The sequence below is a fragment of the Canis aureus genome, chromosome 32 (genome assembly GCF_053574225.1).
Source record: "Canis aureus isolate CA01 chromosome 32, VMU_Caureus_v.1.0, whole genome shotgun sequence".
NCBI classification, from domain to species: domain Eukaryota; kingdom Metazoa; phylum Chordata; class Mammalia; order Carnivora; family Canidae; genus Canis; species Canis aureus.
In genome coordinates this window covers 15,767,444-15,784,788 of record NC_135642.1, presented here as the reverse complement: position 1 = coordinate 15,784,788, position 17,345 = coordinate 15,767,444, and the positions used below count along the sequence as shown (strand labels likewise).

General features: G+C 35.8%; 1 protein-coding gene across 5 annotated transcripts in view; it reads right to left on the bottom strand.

Annotated features, from left to right (window-relative positions):
- GOLM2 (golgi membrane protein 2) overlaps positions 1–17,345 on the bottom strand; it is a 100,813-nt gene that overhangs the window by 56,138 nt on the left and 27,330 nt on the right. For all 5 annotated transcript variants that reach the window (XM_077880902.1, XM_077880903.1, XM_077880901.1 and 2 more), the window contains 4 exons: positions 11,226–11,280; positions 5,782–5,884; positions 4,101–4,191; positions 325–469 (listed from right to left, as the gene is read on the bottom strand). In XM_077880902.1, the coding sequence (XP_077737028.1) occupies positions 325–469; positions 4,101–4,191; positions 5,782–5,884; positions 11,226–11,280 (394 nt within the window). The remainder of the gene's footprint in view (positions 1–324; positions 470–4,100; positions 4,192–5,781; positions 5,885–11,225; positions 11,281–17,345) is intronic.

The following is a 17,345-nucleotide window of genomic DNA, read 5'->3' as shown; positions in this document are numbered from 1 at the left end:
CAACTGAGCCACCCAGGCACCCAAATAATTATTTTTTTCTATTACATAAATTCAAAGTGTTTTGAGGAAATGTAATAATCAGTTTCTAAAGCAATAGGCTACATTGACTGCATATCTTTATATATCTTGCTTTGGACATAGCTGTAACTCTAAAATAATTTATTCTTTTTTCTTCTCTATCAAAAGATTCAAATTTGAAACAACACTGACACCTAATCATAAATGAACTAAAATCAAGCAATATTCTCTGACTGAAAATGTTCACTTCAAAATGAGTAGAAAAAGTCAATATCCTATTCACACAAAACAAAATTATAGTAATACCTTTCCCATGTGGAATATGATTGCTCGAGGGTTCTTCGTTCTTATCTGCAGCATTCTCAGCTACTTTGGGATTGTCTTTAGGTACTGCATGATTGTTTATACCCAATTCATTTCCATCTTTTGATTCAAACTTGTGTGACTCTTGCTGTTAAATAAAGATTTGGTAACAGTAAATATTTTTCAGTTCAAAAGATTAAACAATTGACACAACTACCAATTAAATGTTCTGAAACAGTTCATTTTTTGAAACATACACTATGGGCCCAAATTTCAAACACTTGGAGATGTGGGATATAATACTATTTTCTATTCAGTTTTTGTACCTAATATCAAATCAAAGAGTAACACTTTTGAAAGTCTCTATTTATAGTAAATGGTCTAAAATGTTAGGCAGAGGTAATTCTCTTTGGCTATGCTGAGGCTGTGATTCTGCAAGAAGATAGTCTTCCTGAGCACTGTAGGTCACTATGGAGGCTTACCATTGGGCATATCCTAGGTGCTATGGACAGGTGGATTCTCTACAAGCCTAGGTTGTAATCCAGCAGGATGGTGGACTACAGGAGGTTGGCACATAGGTGCCCCCTCAAGTGTGATAGATGGCTACTGACATTGCCAGGATTTTCCAGATGCAGAAACAGCAAGAGTGGAAAACAGGCAAACTTCTTTCTAGGTGCACTGGCCACCCAAGAATAGAAGTAATGGCAGAACAATACACAGGTCAGTATTCCTTCCAACCTGCTTTTAACCCTATTATCTCCTTGGAAACCTGAATCTAACCAGGACCTGGTTAGACCTGACCCAATTCTATCAGTGGGCCAGTTCTATCTTTTATATTGGTTGAGTGGCCTCAGTGGAAAATTGAGAGAGTCAAGGAGTTAAATACACATGCTTGCATTGCCACAGTGGTTCTTCTACTTAATAGTTAATATTTAGTGCATATACAAATATTTTGTCAACATTAAAGCACTATGCAATGTAATCAATAGTAATGTTATAAAGAACAATAGTACTAAAAAATCTAAAGGAAATCTAGAAAAATAAAGCCAAATTTTAAGAATTTGTCACAATAAAGAAGAAAAGGTAAATGTGATGATTAGGCATAGGTTTTCCAGCATACCTGGCAAATAAAATTAATAATAAATATTGCTTCATAGTTTACAAACAGCTTTCAAACCTATCCTCTAGTAAAGTGAACGGTCTTAGGAATAACAAAACCAAACTGAGGCTAAAGAAGTTTAGTAGCCTAACCTAACCACGGTTACCAAAATAGAGAATTGTGGAGAAAGGAATCAAACCACAGTCTTCCTCACTCCCACACTTCCTGGGTGCAAATTCTGAGCTTAATATTCAATGAGTGAAATGATAACATTGAAACTTTGGAACAGGTCAATAGGAAGGCCAAGGATAAGAAAATCCATGAGGTAAGACCTGAACAGCCATCCTGCATCTCTGTGCATTTCACTATAATGCTGTATCATAAGGCTATTTTTATAGTACTCCACTGCTTTGTAGATGTGGATAAAACAAATAATATTATACAAAACTTAAAGTCAACAAAATACTGTTCAAAAATACTTTCCCATTTAAAATATCTAACAAAGTATTGTCCCTTTGAAGCATTATTAATGACAGTACCTTTATGTGAAGGGACAAGAGCAAATAATAAAATTAGATGGCTTTCTAAATGCAACGTTAGTGATTTGGTAAGGGGTCACCTAATTGTTTTTTAAATAAAACTTTTTATTCTGAAGTAATTTTAGACTTACAGAAAAGTAATTACCCCTCATCCTATTTCCCTTAATGTTAACATCTTATATTAGCATAGTATCTTTGCAAAATATAAAGCCAGCATTAGTACGTTGTTAACTGAACTTCTAGACTTTATTTAGATTTCACTACTTTTTTCATTATGCCTGTTCTAGGATCCAATCCAGGATACTGTATTCATTTAGTTCCTCAGGTCTCCTTAGTCTTCTCTGGTCTGTAACAATTTCTCTTCCTTTGTGGCATGAAAGCAGTAAACAAATGAGTATGGCTGTGTTCCAACAGAACAGTATTTATAGACACTAAAATATGAATTTCTTATTTTCCGATGTCATAAAATATTCACTGGATTTTCAACCATTTTTAAATGTAATAACCATATTTTGCTTATGGGTAGTATGGAAGCAGACAGCAGTTTGGGTTCAATTTGCTGGCTTCTTCATCAGAGTAATTTCTAAGACAGGAATGTGCTTGGTTTATTTATTTATTTTTTAAAGATCTTATTTATTTATTCATGAGAGACACAGAGAGAGAGAGAGAGAGAGAGAGGCAGAGACACAGGCAGAAAGAGAAGCAGGCTCCATATAGGAAGCCCAATTTGGGACTCGATCCAGGGGTCACACCCTGAGCCAAAGGTAGACGCTCAGCTGCTGAGCCACCCAGGCGTTTCTACATACTTGGTTTAAAAAAAACAAAAATCCCTGAATACAACTTATACTTGTTTCATATAGCTCCCATTGGATTTGTTCCAATGAAAAAAACAACTCAAATTTCACAGAATCAACTTATGAAGGTAGTAGAAGAATAGGGAATGAAGGACAGGGGTAGGATTAGGCAGCTGGCCTGAAGGGTAAGGGCTGGTGTGCTATCCTAGAGAGGAGTTCTTGAAACCTCTCCCTTCCTCCCCATTTTGTTCCATTTAGGGCAAAATAATGGTAAAGAAGAGTTGGAGAGGACATCAGTTAATTAATATAAAAATGCTTAGTATACACTTGTCTGGAAAAGGGGAAAAGCTCTCATTTGTGCTTCCTGGGAGAACAGAAGAGAATAAATTTATTCCTTTATATATTGGGCTTATAATAATGCAATTATAACAGCAAAACTCTCTTTTCCTTTTGTGTTCTACTATACTCCTCTAGACCCATGGTCTCAATAATACCTCTGGCTGCCTTCAAGACCCTATGCCTCAATGGTAGCTCACTCAGGTTGTCATCTTCTGGCAATCTATGCTCACATCTCTTCAAGGTAGACTGTAGATGGGAGCAGTATTTTATTTTGTACATTCAAAAAATGAAATAGAGAAAAAACAATGTCCTCAATATCATGCTATAAAATAGTGAATTAGCTAAGAACAAAAATCTGGTTTCCTTAACTTCTAGTCCTATAGGTAACCTGTTACCACTTTTCACAATTCCATTTCACTTTACATTATAAGACTTTTTACAAATCATAGATGAGTTTACAAGGTAAAAAAAAAAAAAAAAAAAAAGAATGTCCTAAATGCCTAGAAATTTTCAAATTCCTTCCATTTCTAGCATGGTCTTCATAATATTTATCAAACGAAAATGGATAAATTAATAAAAGAATTTGTCATCCCAGTGGCTAGTGTTTCATTTCTGTTTTAATAGAGGAATTGAGGATAAAAGAGATTGATAGTTAAGGAAAAGGTTTCCCAAGTTTTTTCTAGTTCTCAAAAGCATAAAATAAGAAGTAACTGATTTGTCAGTACAGTTGTATCCACTTTACAACCTGAGAAATATATTAATAGCAAAGATTATTTTTAAAAAACAGATAAAAAATATTTAGCACAAAATTAGTTTTAAGTGTTGAAGTTATATTTTTGCAAATGTCTAATTTACTCAGTAATAAAAACACTGCAAGTCATTTTTAGAAATTGGCAGGCTAGAATACTTAAAAATACAATGTTTTATGACAAAAGTACATGTTTTAATTTCTAAATTACAAGATTTATAACAAGAAGATATTTTGATTTAAGTATTTTTTAAATTTACCTTTTGTTCCTGCAAAAACTGGTCTGCTAACTTTTTAATATTTTCTTCATGCTGTGCTCTTAACTCCTTGATCTGTTGTCCACACTGAAAACTAAATTACAAAGTCATTCTTTTAGGCTATATTATCTTGGATTGTCTTCTCAAGTTGTCTAGAACTTGAAAACATCCATTTATAAAGATAAAGCATCCAGTTAGCAAGACAGTAAGCACGGAAGGACAAAGAGCAGACATAAAAATAGCTCACAGTCAAAATTCTTAGAATATTCGACTCTTTAATAGAGGATAAAGAATACTATAAAGCTTATAAAATAATAGAAATTAGAAAGATGAAAAATTATTTTTATAGATTGCTTTTATAAAGAAACAATCATCAAAGCCAACTTCAATCACAGAAGAGAAAAACATTATAGTAAACCATGAGACCATTATATAGTAATAGATGAAAAACTTAGAATTATGAGAGTTGATAAAGAGTGCAAAAAAAAAAAAAAAAAGAGTGCAGCAGATGATTCATCCAGTAATTAGTATTTTCAACACAAGAGTCTAAACCTGAAGAAGAACAAAAATGGAACGAACCAATTAATAAGACAGAATGGAGCCATCAAGAAAAAAATGTGAAGGAGCAAAACAGATAAAGATTGGGAATTTCCACTGGACAAATGGTCAAAGAACACAAATACATTATTCATGCAAAAAGAAATAAATAGTTAAAAAACATACAGAAAAAAATACAGAAAAATGTTAACTTTTACCATTAAAAACACAATTAAACTTCTTAGATGTATATATGGTAATACGGTAGTACTTTATTCCTATACCAGCAAAATTAAGTCCAAATTATAAAAACCAATGTTGGTAGGGGTATGGGAAAAAATTTATATCATATATTAGTATAACTATTTCAGAAAGTAATCTTTCATATAAGTGATAAAGGCCAATATAATATTCTGTCTCAGGAATACTCTATTTGAGAATATACACCAGTGAAATAACATAAGAGGGAGAAATCATTTTTGCATAAAGATTTTTATAGCTGGCATTCATACTAGTAAGATAAGGAAAATTCCTACAATGGTCCAGCAATTCAGAAAGATTATACAAACTAGTACATTAACATGCTGGAATAATATATCATCTGTGAATATGCTAACTCTCTAATCCTATAGATATTTTGAAAATTATTGAATACTATATTAGGTCAAAATACACAGTGACTGCTAGAAAGAGGTTCCCTGACCTCCTCACCAACTGAACGTAGAGATGTACATTCAAGAGGACTGAAATGCAGAGCAGAAGAAGCAGTTGGCACTCAGGCCCTCAGCTATTCTGGGGACACCTCCCAGTGTCAGTTTAACTTCTGGATGCCCCTCAAAAAGAACCATGGATTCTTCTTTCAGTCTTTGCACGTCTAATGCAATGAAACTCAGCCCTTGCTAGATTTTCTGGCTCACAACGAACTCTTCTATATGGGCTAATATCTTGTAAAAGATATTTTCATGGTGTTAACCTATCAAAATAAAAGAGTGTGGAATTCAAAGAGGCATAGAAAGACCACAGAAAAGTAATTTAAAAGACCTAAGGAAATTAAAGAAAAACAGAAACCAGAAAGGAAGAAATAAATTGTTCAAAAGTTGGACAAATATTCCAGATTCATAACTATTTGTTGCATATAGCATCTCACCTCTCATACTCCAACCTCTTCACAAGGTAAGTAGTGTTCTTCCTATAGTCCTGAAGCTGGTCTTCTTGTCGAAGAAACTCCTGACGAAGTTCAGCAAGTTGCTCTATCCACACAAGGTAAAAATTAAAGGAATAGAGTTTACTCACTCTAATGTTTCTTATCAAGAAGTTAAGGGATTTTAAAAATTTATACACTATTTAATTCTTTACTCAAACTCTGAGGCAGTAAAATTGTATAATTAGGACATTTAATTGCCTTTTATAACACAGCATGGGCAATAAAATTTTTTTAAAAGATTGACTGATTTGAAGTGAGGGAGAGAGAGGGAGCAGGGGGAGGGGCAGAGGGAGAGGGTGAGGGAAAGAATCTCAAGCAGACCAGGCATCCTGAGTGTGAGCCCAACAGGAGGCTCCATCTCATGACCCTGAGTTCATGACCTGAGCCAGAAACCAAGAGTCAGATGCTTAACCAACTGAGCCACCCAGGTGTCCCAGCAATAAAATTTATTTTAAAAACAAGATAGGGGATCCCTGGGTGGCACAGCGGTTTAGCGCCTGCCTTTGGCCCAGGGCACGATCTTGGAGACCTGGGATCGAATCCCACGTCGGGCTCCCAGTGCATGGAGCCTGCTTCTCCCTCTGCCTATGTCTCTGCCTCTCTTTCTCTCTGTGTGACTATCATAAATAAATAAAAATTTAAAAAACAAACAAACAAAAAAAAAACAAGATAGCCTTGGGGCACCTTGGTGGCTTAGGGGTTGAGCATCTGCCTTTGGCTCAGGTAGTGATCCCGGGGTCCTGGGATCGAGTTCCACATCAGGCTCCCTATAGGGAGCCTGCTTCTCCCTCTGCCCATGTCTCTGCCTCTCTGTGTCTTAAATAAATAAATAAATAAATAAATAAATAAATAAATAAATAAATAAATAAAATCTTTAAAACAAATAAATAAGATGGCCTCAGTGGCTTTCACATAAATCAGAAATATTAAAAAATTAGACAACTTTTCATATTACGTAGATATATACTAATTGTGGAAACTGTGCCAAAACAAAACAAAACAAAACCCTACCCAGCTCTTTAAACTTATCTGCTTTATAAAAGGGAGGCAGGGAATCTTATTTTTTAGATGTGTTGGTTATGGATACAGAATTCAAGGTTTATTTTTCATTCTAAATCACATATGAAAATCAATCAATCAATCAATCAATCACATATGACTCCAAAGTTAAGGGCCAACCACTTTAGATCTCATTTCTAGTTCTGCTACTAATGCTAGGCCCATATACACCATTAATTATATTTTCAAAGTTCATAGTTTCTGGACAAGAGCTCAAAGTTTTAGTTGTAATAAATAACATGAAATTCCAAGCTGGAGAGTAGATTAGGGCTTCACACTTTTTCTTTTCTTTTTTCTTAAGGGTTTATTTATCCATGAGAGACACAGAGAGAAAGGCAGAGACACAGGCAAAGGGAGAAGTAGGCTCCTTACAGGGAGCCCAATGTGGGACTCCAACCCCGGATGGGGATCACACCCCTGAACCGAAGGCAGACGCTCAATCGCTCAGTCTCTGAGCCACTCAGGTGTCCCTGGAGAGTAGATTAAAAATGAGGCTGATGCTCTTCCCTGTCCCCCTGCCAGAGAGGGGTAGGGTGAGGAGGAGTATAAGATGAGGAAAAAGGAGACTGAATCATAAGTAGGCTCCACACCTAATGTGGAGCAGGAGCCCGTGTGGGGCTTGATCTCACAACCCTGAGATCATGACCAGAGCCAAAATCAAGAGTCAGAAGCTTAACCAACTGAGCCACAAAGGCTCCCCAGATGGTCTTTTGTGAACATTTAATCCACAATCACTGGCCCCACATTTCTAGTGTTGCTCCGTCTTCATGTTACCTAGAAATACAAGAACTTCAGCCAGAGAAGAGATGTCAGTTTCTTAAAGAGATGATTAAAAAAATTAGCTAACAGCCTTAAGCAGTCAGCAAAAGTAGTAGTTAAGAAAGTCTTAATTTGTATAAATGGCAACAAGGGTCTTTTCTGTATAAGTAACATCTCTTAAGACTAAATATATCTAACCATAATGTACCAATATTATAATACCTACTTTTCATGGAAGGCTTCTAAAATTAGTATTATTTTAAAGGCACTCCAAAAGTGCTTTGGATATAAATTTTCAAAAAGCAGATGTAAAAATATATTTATAATGTAATTATATACATATAAAGAACTGGACTAGAATAAAAATATACCAAAGTGCTGCCAGTGATTATGTTTAGTGGTGGGATTCTGAGAATATTTTTTCTCTACTTTCCAAATTTTATTATGGAATCATAACTGTGACAATGACAACAAAAACTTAAGGTCAGATGAACATCTGCAGAAGTATATAATTAAAAGTTTAAAATATACATATTAGTAGTTATTGTATAATATAATAATCAGGTGAGAAAAGTTAATGATTTACATAAAATGCTTGTAGTTGATAATTTACATATTCAAGCCACATTTTTTTACTTAAAAATTTTTTTCAAGATATAACATTGTGTAAGTTTCAGATGTACAACTTGTTGATTTAATTCACTTATACTGTGAATGCTTACCACTGGAGCATTAGCTAACACCTCCATCATCTCACATAATCATCATTTCTTTTTGTGGTGAGAGCATTTAAGAAAAACTCTCTTAGCAATTTTCAAGTACATAATACAGTACATTAACTATAATCATCCTGTTGTTTATTAGAGCCCTAAAACTTATTCATCTTATAACTGAGAGTTTGTACTCTTTGACCAACATTTCCTCATTTCCCCAGCTACCCCCAAACCTGGTAATCACCATTCCATTCTGCTTCTGTAAGTTTATTTAAGCCACATTTTAAATTTCTCTTTACTCTATTAATTCTCCAATACCTAAACATGGTTGATCTCCATAGTTTTTCATCTATTATATCCACCTCAGATAAAAGTAGCAAATCTGACACCAGGTATCCCTGAATAACACATTCTGCTTGTTACTTGATCCCTGGCCTCATCTCCTAAGAAACAGAGAACTAGAGGTAGCACAAACTCTGGCCTCAGCTATTGATGTTGATCCTACAGAGACAATGAGATCCCGGCAAGAGGCAGCAACAAAAAGCCTTGTAGCTTACAGATAGTTAGCCAGTTCAGTGAACCTGTGTTCTAGCAGGAAAGGATACATTACAGAAAGGCATGGCCATGCTCCTTCAATTTAACTCCAGAAGATTACTGATGTAGTTAAGAAATGGGTTGCCTAGGACCAGCATTTAAAGAAAAAAAAAAAAAACTTACTTCTAGAAAATTCTGATTTCAAAATTTCTTTCCGTAACAGGCATAAAAATAAGGTGAACTATTCAAGATAAAAAAAAAAAAAAAAAGAACTATTCAAGTTAAATCGGTATATACTAGAATGTCAGTCTGTTATCTCAGGGATTAAAAACCAATTCTCATTCCTTTCATTTCCAAAAAATATTAACTACCATAAAGCTTTTTAAAGAATCTTATTGTGTATTAACTCCATTATATCTAGTATTAATTTCAATGAAAATACTCCAATCTGGATTTTATAGTTGGAGTTTGCTTCAGTAGAAATAGCTCCAAAAGTGCAAAAGTCCATTTAAAAGGATATTCAATCTTAAGAGTCCAAGCTTCAGTAACTGCACTAAAATCAAAAGTTGCACAGTTACTGGGAGGCCTAGGTGGCTCAGTGGTTGAGTATCTGCCTTCCGCTTGGGTTGTTGTCCCAGGGTCCTGGGATCGAGTCCTGCATAGGGCTCCCTGTGGAGAGCCTGCTTCTCCCTCTACCTGTGTCTCTGCCTTTCTGTGTCCCCATGAATAAATAAATAAAATCTTTAAAAAAAAAAGTTGCACAGTTATGAGTTCAAATCAAAGCCCTTTTTGTTGCATCAGAGTATCATAAAAAATTTCAAAACATCTCAGGATCTAATTCAATGCACACAATACAATAAAGATGTTTACTCAGTAATATAGGCTGTCCTTTTCCACAGCAAAGACTAGCAGAAGCCACTGGACTTCTTACTCAACTGATCTATTATTATTTAATAGAAATCTACTTCGCTGACAAGCAGAATCATTTGTAAGAAATAGCAAGCAGGAGGAAGCAGTGCTGACAGAATGGCAGCTTCTGTGTCATCCTAATATACTCCTGTGAGTCAATAAGAGTAGAACATAGACACAAATGTAACAAAAACAAATGTGGCCACCCAGGAAGTAAATTTCTAAGAAAAAGTCAAAGCTGTTCTAAATCATAGATAGTAAAAAATTAATAATTTCTATTTTCAGTTTACAACACACATACACAAACAATGGTTTAGCCAGGTGAAGAGCAAAGACCTCAATAAATTACAAAGCTAGGATCCCTGGGTGGCTCAGCAGTTTGGTGCCTGCCTTTGGCCCAAGGCGTGATCCTGGAGACCCGGGATCGAATCCCACATCGGGCTCCCGGTGCATGGAGCCTGCTTGTCCCTCTGCCTGTGTCTCTGCCTCTCTCTCTCTCTCTCTCCCTCTGTGACTATCATAAATTAAATAAATAAATAAATAAATAAATAAATAAATAAATAACAAAGCTAGCTAAGGTTGACTTCTTCAAGATGATAATAAAAATGTACCATCTAAGTCTATCTAAAGAGAGTCAAAGTGGTCATAGAATAAAGATATATATACTAAATTAGGAAGCATTTATTACTCACACATAAAAACTTAGAGTCATTGTTGCAAAGTTTTAAAATCATATAGTGTTGTAACTAAAGGATGTGATGGCGAAGAGGAGTGCTCTCCAGACCCCAAATTTCAAAGGCCAGTGATGGTGAATTAATGCAAGGCAAGCATAGAGTTTATTCTCCTCAACTATTATTGTTTATAAAAGTTTTAGTCATCTATTACTTCATCTAAGAGGGGAAAAAAAAATATATATATATATATGCACACATACTGCATATATATCCAGGTTTCTTCCTGGCTTCTTTCCAGGTTTTCTTTCTATCCTAGGTTTCTTTCTGTTCCCAGTGTTATCTAAAACAGTAAGCATCAGTAAGTGGGACCTATCCAAAGCATCCCTAGATCTGAATGGATTATTTTGGAAGTTGGACACAGTAAAGAGGGATTACCCCTTACCTTTCCCCTAGAAACTTGATAGCTTCTGAAGTTACAGCTCAATTTTCTTTCAGGCTTCTTTTAACAACATTTCATTGCATGAAATCAGTCTACCACACAAGATTTAGATGCAAATTTTAATTTACACTTATTATATATAAAGCAACATTAAAATTTTTTTATCCTATCTTAAGATGAAAGGATAAATGTCTTGCCATCAGAGGATCTTTGTTCAAAAATTTTTATTTCATTTAGCTATTTAACTGAGGATTTTATATTTAGTGACCTTTATCTTTAATCTGTAATTAAGTTTCTTACCCTTTAAATGATGAATATCTGCCATCTGATATGATATGTTGCTCTGTAGTTTAACCTGAAAAAAAATTAAGTTTTCATTTTACTACAGAATATGCAGTTTTGCTCATATTTCCTTTTTCCCCTCTTATTCACTATGAGCTTGATCATAAATGCAAAAGAAAAATCCTTAATTTATACAAACCCACCCCTTTTCAAAAAAAAGAATTAGAGATAAACTCTGATTTTGTAATACTCATTTTAAGTTTTCAAAGGAATACTCATTTTACTTAATATATAATACTTAATATATAGTCTAATAACTTTCAAACATTTAAAAGTTTGAGTTGAATATTGCTTAATGAGATCTTTTTCCAAAATCTTACCAGAAGAGACCTCTTACTAACTCTATATTAAGAAAGGAATTAATTGTTTGAATCAGTTAATGGCAAATCAAAAGTAACTGATGCCTATTAAGCTCCCATAGTATGACAGATAACACACAGGACCTGTTGTGGTCACTGTTCTTCAGGAGCCAGTATAAAAGAGTAATAGGAATTTGGAAGGGTACCAAAATATGGCTCAAATTAAGGCTTAGCACTTACTTTAAATCTTTTGTTTAAAGTAATCTCTACATCTAACGTGGGGCTCAAACTCACAACCTTAAGATCAAGAGTTGCAAGCTCTACCAACTGAGCTAGCCAGGCACTCCGAGGCTTAGTACTTAATTTAAATTAAAACAAGGCCTTGGAGAGCTAGGATGTCATCCACATAGAACTACTGTCCCAGTTCTTGCTTAAAGAGGTTTCACCCAATTGTTACATGCGACTAAAATATCACTACAAACAGGTTCTCTTGTCAACCTCAAGAGTAACTTTATTTGAAAGCCTAAACAGATTCATACTGATCAGAAGCAGCACCATGAATGCCAAAATGATTGTGATAAATACCTTCTCAAACTCTAAAGAGAAAGTTTTAATCTTCTTAGTTTGAAATAATTATAGATTTGTAAGAAATTACAAAGATAGCACAGAGAAGTCCCATGTACCCGTCACACAATTTCCGCAGTGGGTACATCCTATATAACTATGGAATAACATCTAAGCCAGAAATCTGACATTGGTACAACATGAAAGTACAATTCTATGTCATTCTGTCATATGCGTAGATTCATGTAACCACCACCAAAACCAAGATACAGAATTACTCTATCACCACAAAGATGTCCCTCATAATATCCTTTATGGTCAAATCTTTCCTCCTTCCTCACACTATTTCTAATCCTTGGTAACTACTAATTTGTCCTCCATTTCTGCAATTTTGTCATTTCATGAATGTTATGTAAATGGAATCATATAATATGTGATCTTTTAAGACTTTTTTCTGAGAGGAGCACTTGACAGGATGAGCACTGGGTATTATACTATATGTTGACAAATCGAAACGCCAATTAAAAAATATACAAAAGAAAAAGACTTTTTTACTCAGAATAACATTGTTGTTGCATAAATCAATAGGTCATTCTTTTTTATTGCTGAGTAGTATTCCATGATATGAATGTACTACTGTTTGTTTAAAGCATTCAACTATTGTATAACATTTTGGTGGTTTCTACTTTTTGGCTATCACAAATGCAGCTGCTATGAGAAAACTGTGTACAGATTTTTACATGAACATTAGTTTTCACTTCTCTGAGATAAATGCCCAGGAGTGAGGTTGTTCCTTTTCCAAAGTGGCCGTGGCATGGCACTTTCATTTTGAAAAATTACTATACCAAGGTAAAATTACTATACCAAGGAAAAATTACTATACCAAGGTACTGGATGGCAGAGTATAAAACAATTGGAAAACACAAGAGCAGTCCCAAGGGATTAGTAGGTAAGGTAGCATCTAAAGCAGTATAATTATTGTAGGAATTCAGAGATGAACCTCAGCTGATATGATGAAGGAAAACTTCACGGAAGGGATTTTATCTGGAAAAAGGCATTGAAGACTAGGTAAAATTGTAAATTGGTAGAAAAGGGCTTTTTAAAAAAATATTTTATTTATTTATTCATGTGAGACACAGGGAGAGAGGCAGAGACATAGGCAGAGGGAGAAGCAGGCTCCCTATAGGGATCCTGATGTGGGATTCAATCCCAGGACCCTGGGATTATGACCTGTGCCAAAGGCAGATGCTCAACCACTGAGCCACCCAGGTGTCCCAGAAAAGGACATTTTATATAGAGGAGATGATGTAAGAAAAGTTGCAGAGGCAAGAAAGCATAAGGCATATATGAAGACCTGATCAAAACACTGCTTGTTTATAGTACATCATACAGGGAGAAGAAACAGTGGGAATGAAGGTTTGAGAAAAAGTCCAGGGAGGGCTCTTCAGCCCTAAAAGTCTACTTGTCAAACAGAGAGTCAGTGACTTTCAAATTTCAAATGAAAGTTTATCGATAACAAATAACTAATGAAAGCATGCCTACTCTAGTTGAAGCAGAAGTGGAAATCTAGGGGTCCCTTTTTCTTTTCCCTTAGGGTACTGGTGGCTTTGAAGAATAAAGCTTAAAATATGATGTTGAGGGATCCCTGGGTGGCTCAGCGGTTTAGTGCCTGCCTTTGGCCCAGGGTGTGATCCTGGAGTCCTAGGATCAAGCCCCACATCAGGTTCCCTGCATGGAGCCTGCTTCTCCCTCTGCCTGTGTCTCTGCCTCTCTCTCTCTCTCTCTCTGTCTCTCATGAATGAATAAATTAAAAAAAATATGATGTTGATATTCAGTTATAAACAAGAATGAAGTATTGGTATATGTTACAATATGGATGAGCCTTGACGACACTATACATGCTAAGTAAAAGAAGCCATTCACAAAAGGACATGAGGTTTCTTTGTGTGGTGATGAAAATGTTCTGGAATTAGAGGTGTTGGCTGCATACTATCATGACTATACTAAAAACCAAGCTGAACTGCACACTTTAAAAGGTTAAGCTTTATGATATATGAATTATATCTTAAATTTTTAATGCAAAGAAATAGAAATGAAAATATCAAGGGTATTATAGAGTGCCAGACATGAAACTGGGGATAAAATAATGGACAAACTCCAGGCACTCAGGAGTTTATTATTTACAAGAGGTAGTCAAGTAACTAGTCAATTATAATATCATAAAATAAATGCTGTTATTACATCCTACAGACATGCCAAGAGAACTTAGTAGAAACACTTAAATCCTTAGGAAATGAAATGCCTTAGGGGAGTGAGAAGAAGCTTCCGGAGATTATAGCTAAAATATGTCCAATAGGAGGAGCAGCGTTTTCCTAGGTGGAAGTAGGCAGAGGGTAAATATTAAAGGCATGTATGTGTCAGGGCAGTATCGGTGGCTCAGCGGTTTAGCGCCGCCTTCAGCCGAGGGCGTGATCCTGGAGACCCGGGATGGAGTCCCACGTCAGGCTCCCTGCATGGAGCCTGCTTCTCCCTCTGCCTGTGTCTCTGCCTCTCTCTCTCTGTGTCTCTCATGAATAAATAAATAAAATCTTAAAAAAAAAAAAAAAATAAAGGCATGTGTCAAAACTTAGAAGTGAAAAATACTATACATTACAGAAACTTCACAGAGTTCTAAGCAGCTGGTACAGAGACTTAGAAGGAAGTGGCAAGAAATACAGTCAGAAAGGTAAGCAAGGTTCATATTATGAAGGGTCTTGGCCAAAAAATGTGGATACGTTACAATGGCTACGGGCAATTTTTAAATGACTTCAAGCAAGGTAAAGAGATCCAATTTGCAATCTGACTTCAGTGTGATGAGTGGAACAGAGGGGCAGGACTAGAGAGAGGGAGACAGGGTAGGAGAGCAGGAGACTACTTTGTATATCAGGTGAGAAAATGATGGTGTTAAGTCAGGGGTGGGTACCTTATGGCCTGAGAGCCAAATCTGGCCTGCTTCCTATTTTGGTAGGGATGACAAGCTAAGGATGGTTTTTACATTTTTAAATGGGTGGGGAATCAAGGAAGAATAATAAATTATATGAAATATAAATTTAAATGTCTATAAATAAAGTTTTATGGGAAACAGCCACACCCATTCATTTACATATATATTATTTCTGGCTACAGTGATTGTGACAAAGATTATATGGCCTGCAAAGCCTAATGTATTTACAATTTGGCCCTTTATAGAAAAAGTCTGCCAAACTCTGGTCTAAACTAACAAAATGAGAGCAGAGAAATATATATATATGGGAAATGTAAAAGGGAAAGAAGGAATGAATAATCTTTTTTTTGTTTGTTTGTTATTTATGATAGTCACACACAGAGAGAGAGAGAGAGAGAGAGAGAGAGAGAGGCAGAGACACAGGCAGAGGGAGAAGCAGGCTCCATGCACTGGGAGCCCGATGTGGGATTCGATCTCAGGTCTCCAGGATCGCGCCCTGGGCCAAAGGCAGGCGCTAAACCGCTGCGCCACCCAGGAATCCCAGGAATGAATAAACTTGATGACTGATTAGATACAGGGGTAAAAGAAGAAACATCTAAACAGTGATGTTTAGATTTCTAAAGTAGGAAACTAGATGAGTAAGGTTGCAGTAGTCCACAATAGGGAAGCAGGAAAAATAGACTTATGGTGGGAGGGAGAAGTGGGGGGATGATTTTTTCAGATTTGGACCTGCTAAATAGGAGGCACTTGTGACATACCCAAGAAGAGCTTTGGAAGAGGTCTGGAGCTTGGGCACCTATGATTTGAGAGTCATTAGCATATGAATGGCAATTAAAGCCAAGGGAATGAGATCACTGGTGGAAAGCTACAGAGGCAGCAGGAAAAACTGACATCAATTGCTATGTGATCAGCTGATCACAAAGAACTGCTCTCCAATCATTTGTAATTAGCCATGTTTATCTTCTTCCCCCCTCCTTTATTTTTATGATCCAATCTTCTTTTTGCCTTTTCTTACCCCTCCAAAGAACATAACCATCTTTTAGTCTTGTTTTCAACAAGTTAGCATCACTTTGTTTTTTATACATTTTTATGATGTTATTCCAACTTCTCTACATTCTATTTTAAACTTGCCTTTTAAATTGCTAGAGAGGGACACCTGGATGGCTCAGCGGCTGAGCATCTGCCGTTGATTCAGGGCATGATCCTGGGTCCAGGGATCCAGTCCCACATCAGGCTCCTTGAGTGGAAACCTGCTTCTCTCTCTGCCTACATCTCTGCCTCTCTCTCTCTCCCTCTGTCATGAATAAATAAATAAATCTTTAAAAAAAATTAAAATGAAATAAAAAATAATAAATTGCTAGAGAGATGCTGTTCTTGAATGCGAGGCTATGAGTAGCCTTAGCTTCCCTGAACTCTTTTGTATTCTTATATATGCAAAAAAAAATTTTAATGGAGGAAGGGAAATTCAATCTACAGACCACAAAAATAGTGCAGGATTATATGAGCAGTATTGCTTTGTTCTTATCACTTTAATTTTCTCCCCAATCTTCTTTATTGAGAATGGAGATGCTGATCCCAATGGCTCATATATAAAGTCCTCACATTTCAAAAGCTGCTCTGGAACAATATATTTTACATGGCATTAAAGAGAAAATCATAGCTTGTCTACATAAAAGCTTTTTCTTAATCCAAGCATAATGAATTTATTTCCCATCCTATTCCTTTGCCATGTAAGAATTTTTCAGTTAGCTTCTCAGAACCCCCTTATGGCATATTGTTCCCCTGGCATCTCATGTTCTCTATTATTCCTGTCAATCTTTCCAGCAGGAGTCTCATAATAATCTTATATTTAGTATTTAGTATTATCAGCAAGTACTCACTTCCTATTAACACTAGTTTCATTGTGCAAGTTATCTCACCTTCCAAATGCCTTTGAACAGAGATGCCAAGGATTTGCTCAAAGATCTCAGGAAGCCCAGCTGGTAGTTCATTAAAAACTCAAAAGTAATCATCCCTCTACAGCAATTTCACTATATTGCTCACTTTCAGAATCTAGATGTCTGCTAAACTATTTGCTCATCTTTTTGACATTGCAATATCATAGGCATCTGATCCCTCTTCTCTCCATATATACACCTCACTCAGCCAATTCTTACCTAGCTCTTAAAATGGTTTCATAAAGAATCTTTCTAACATTCAATGTTATCCTGTTAAGGAAGTCTGAATGTGTGT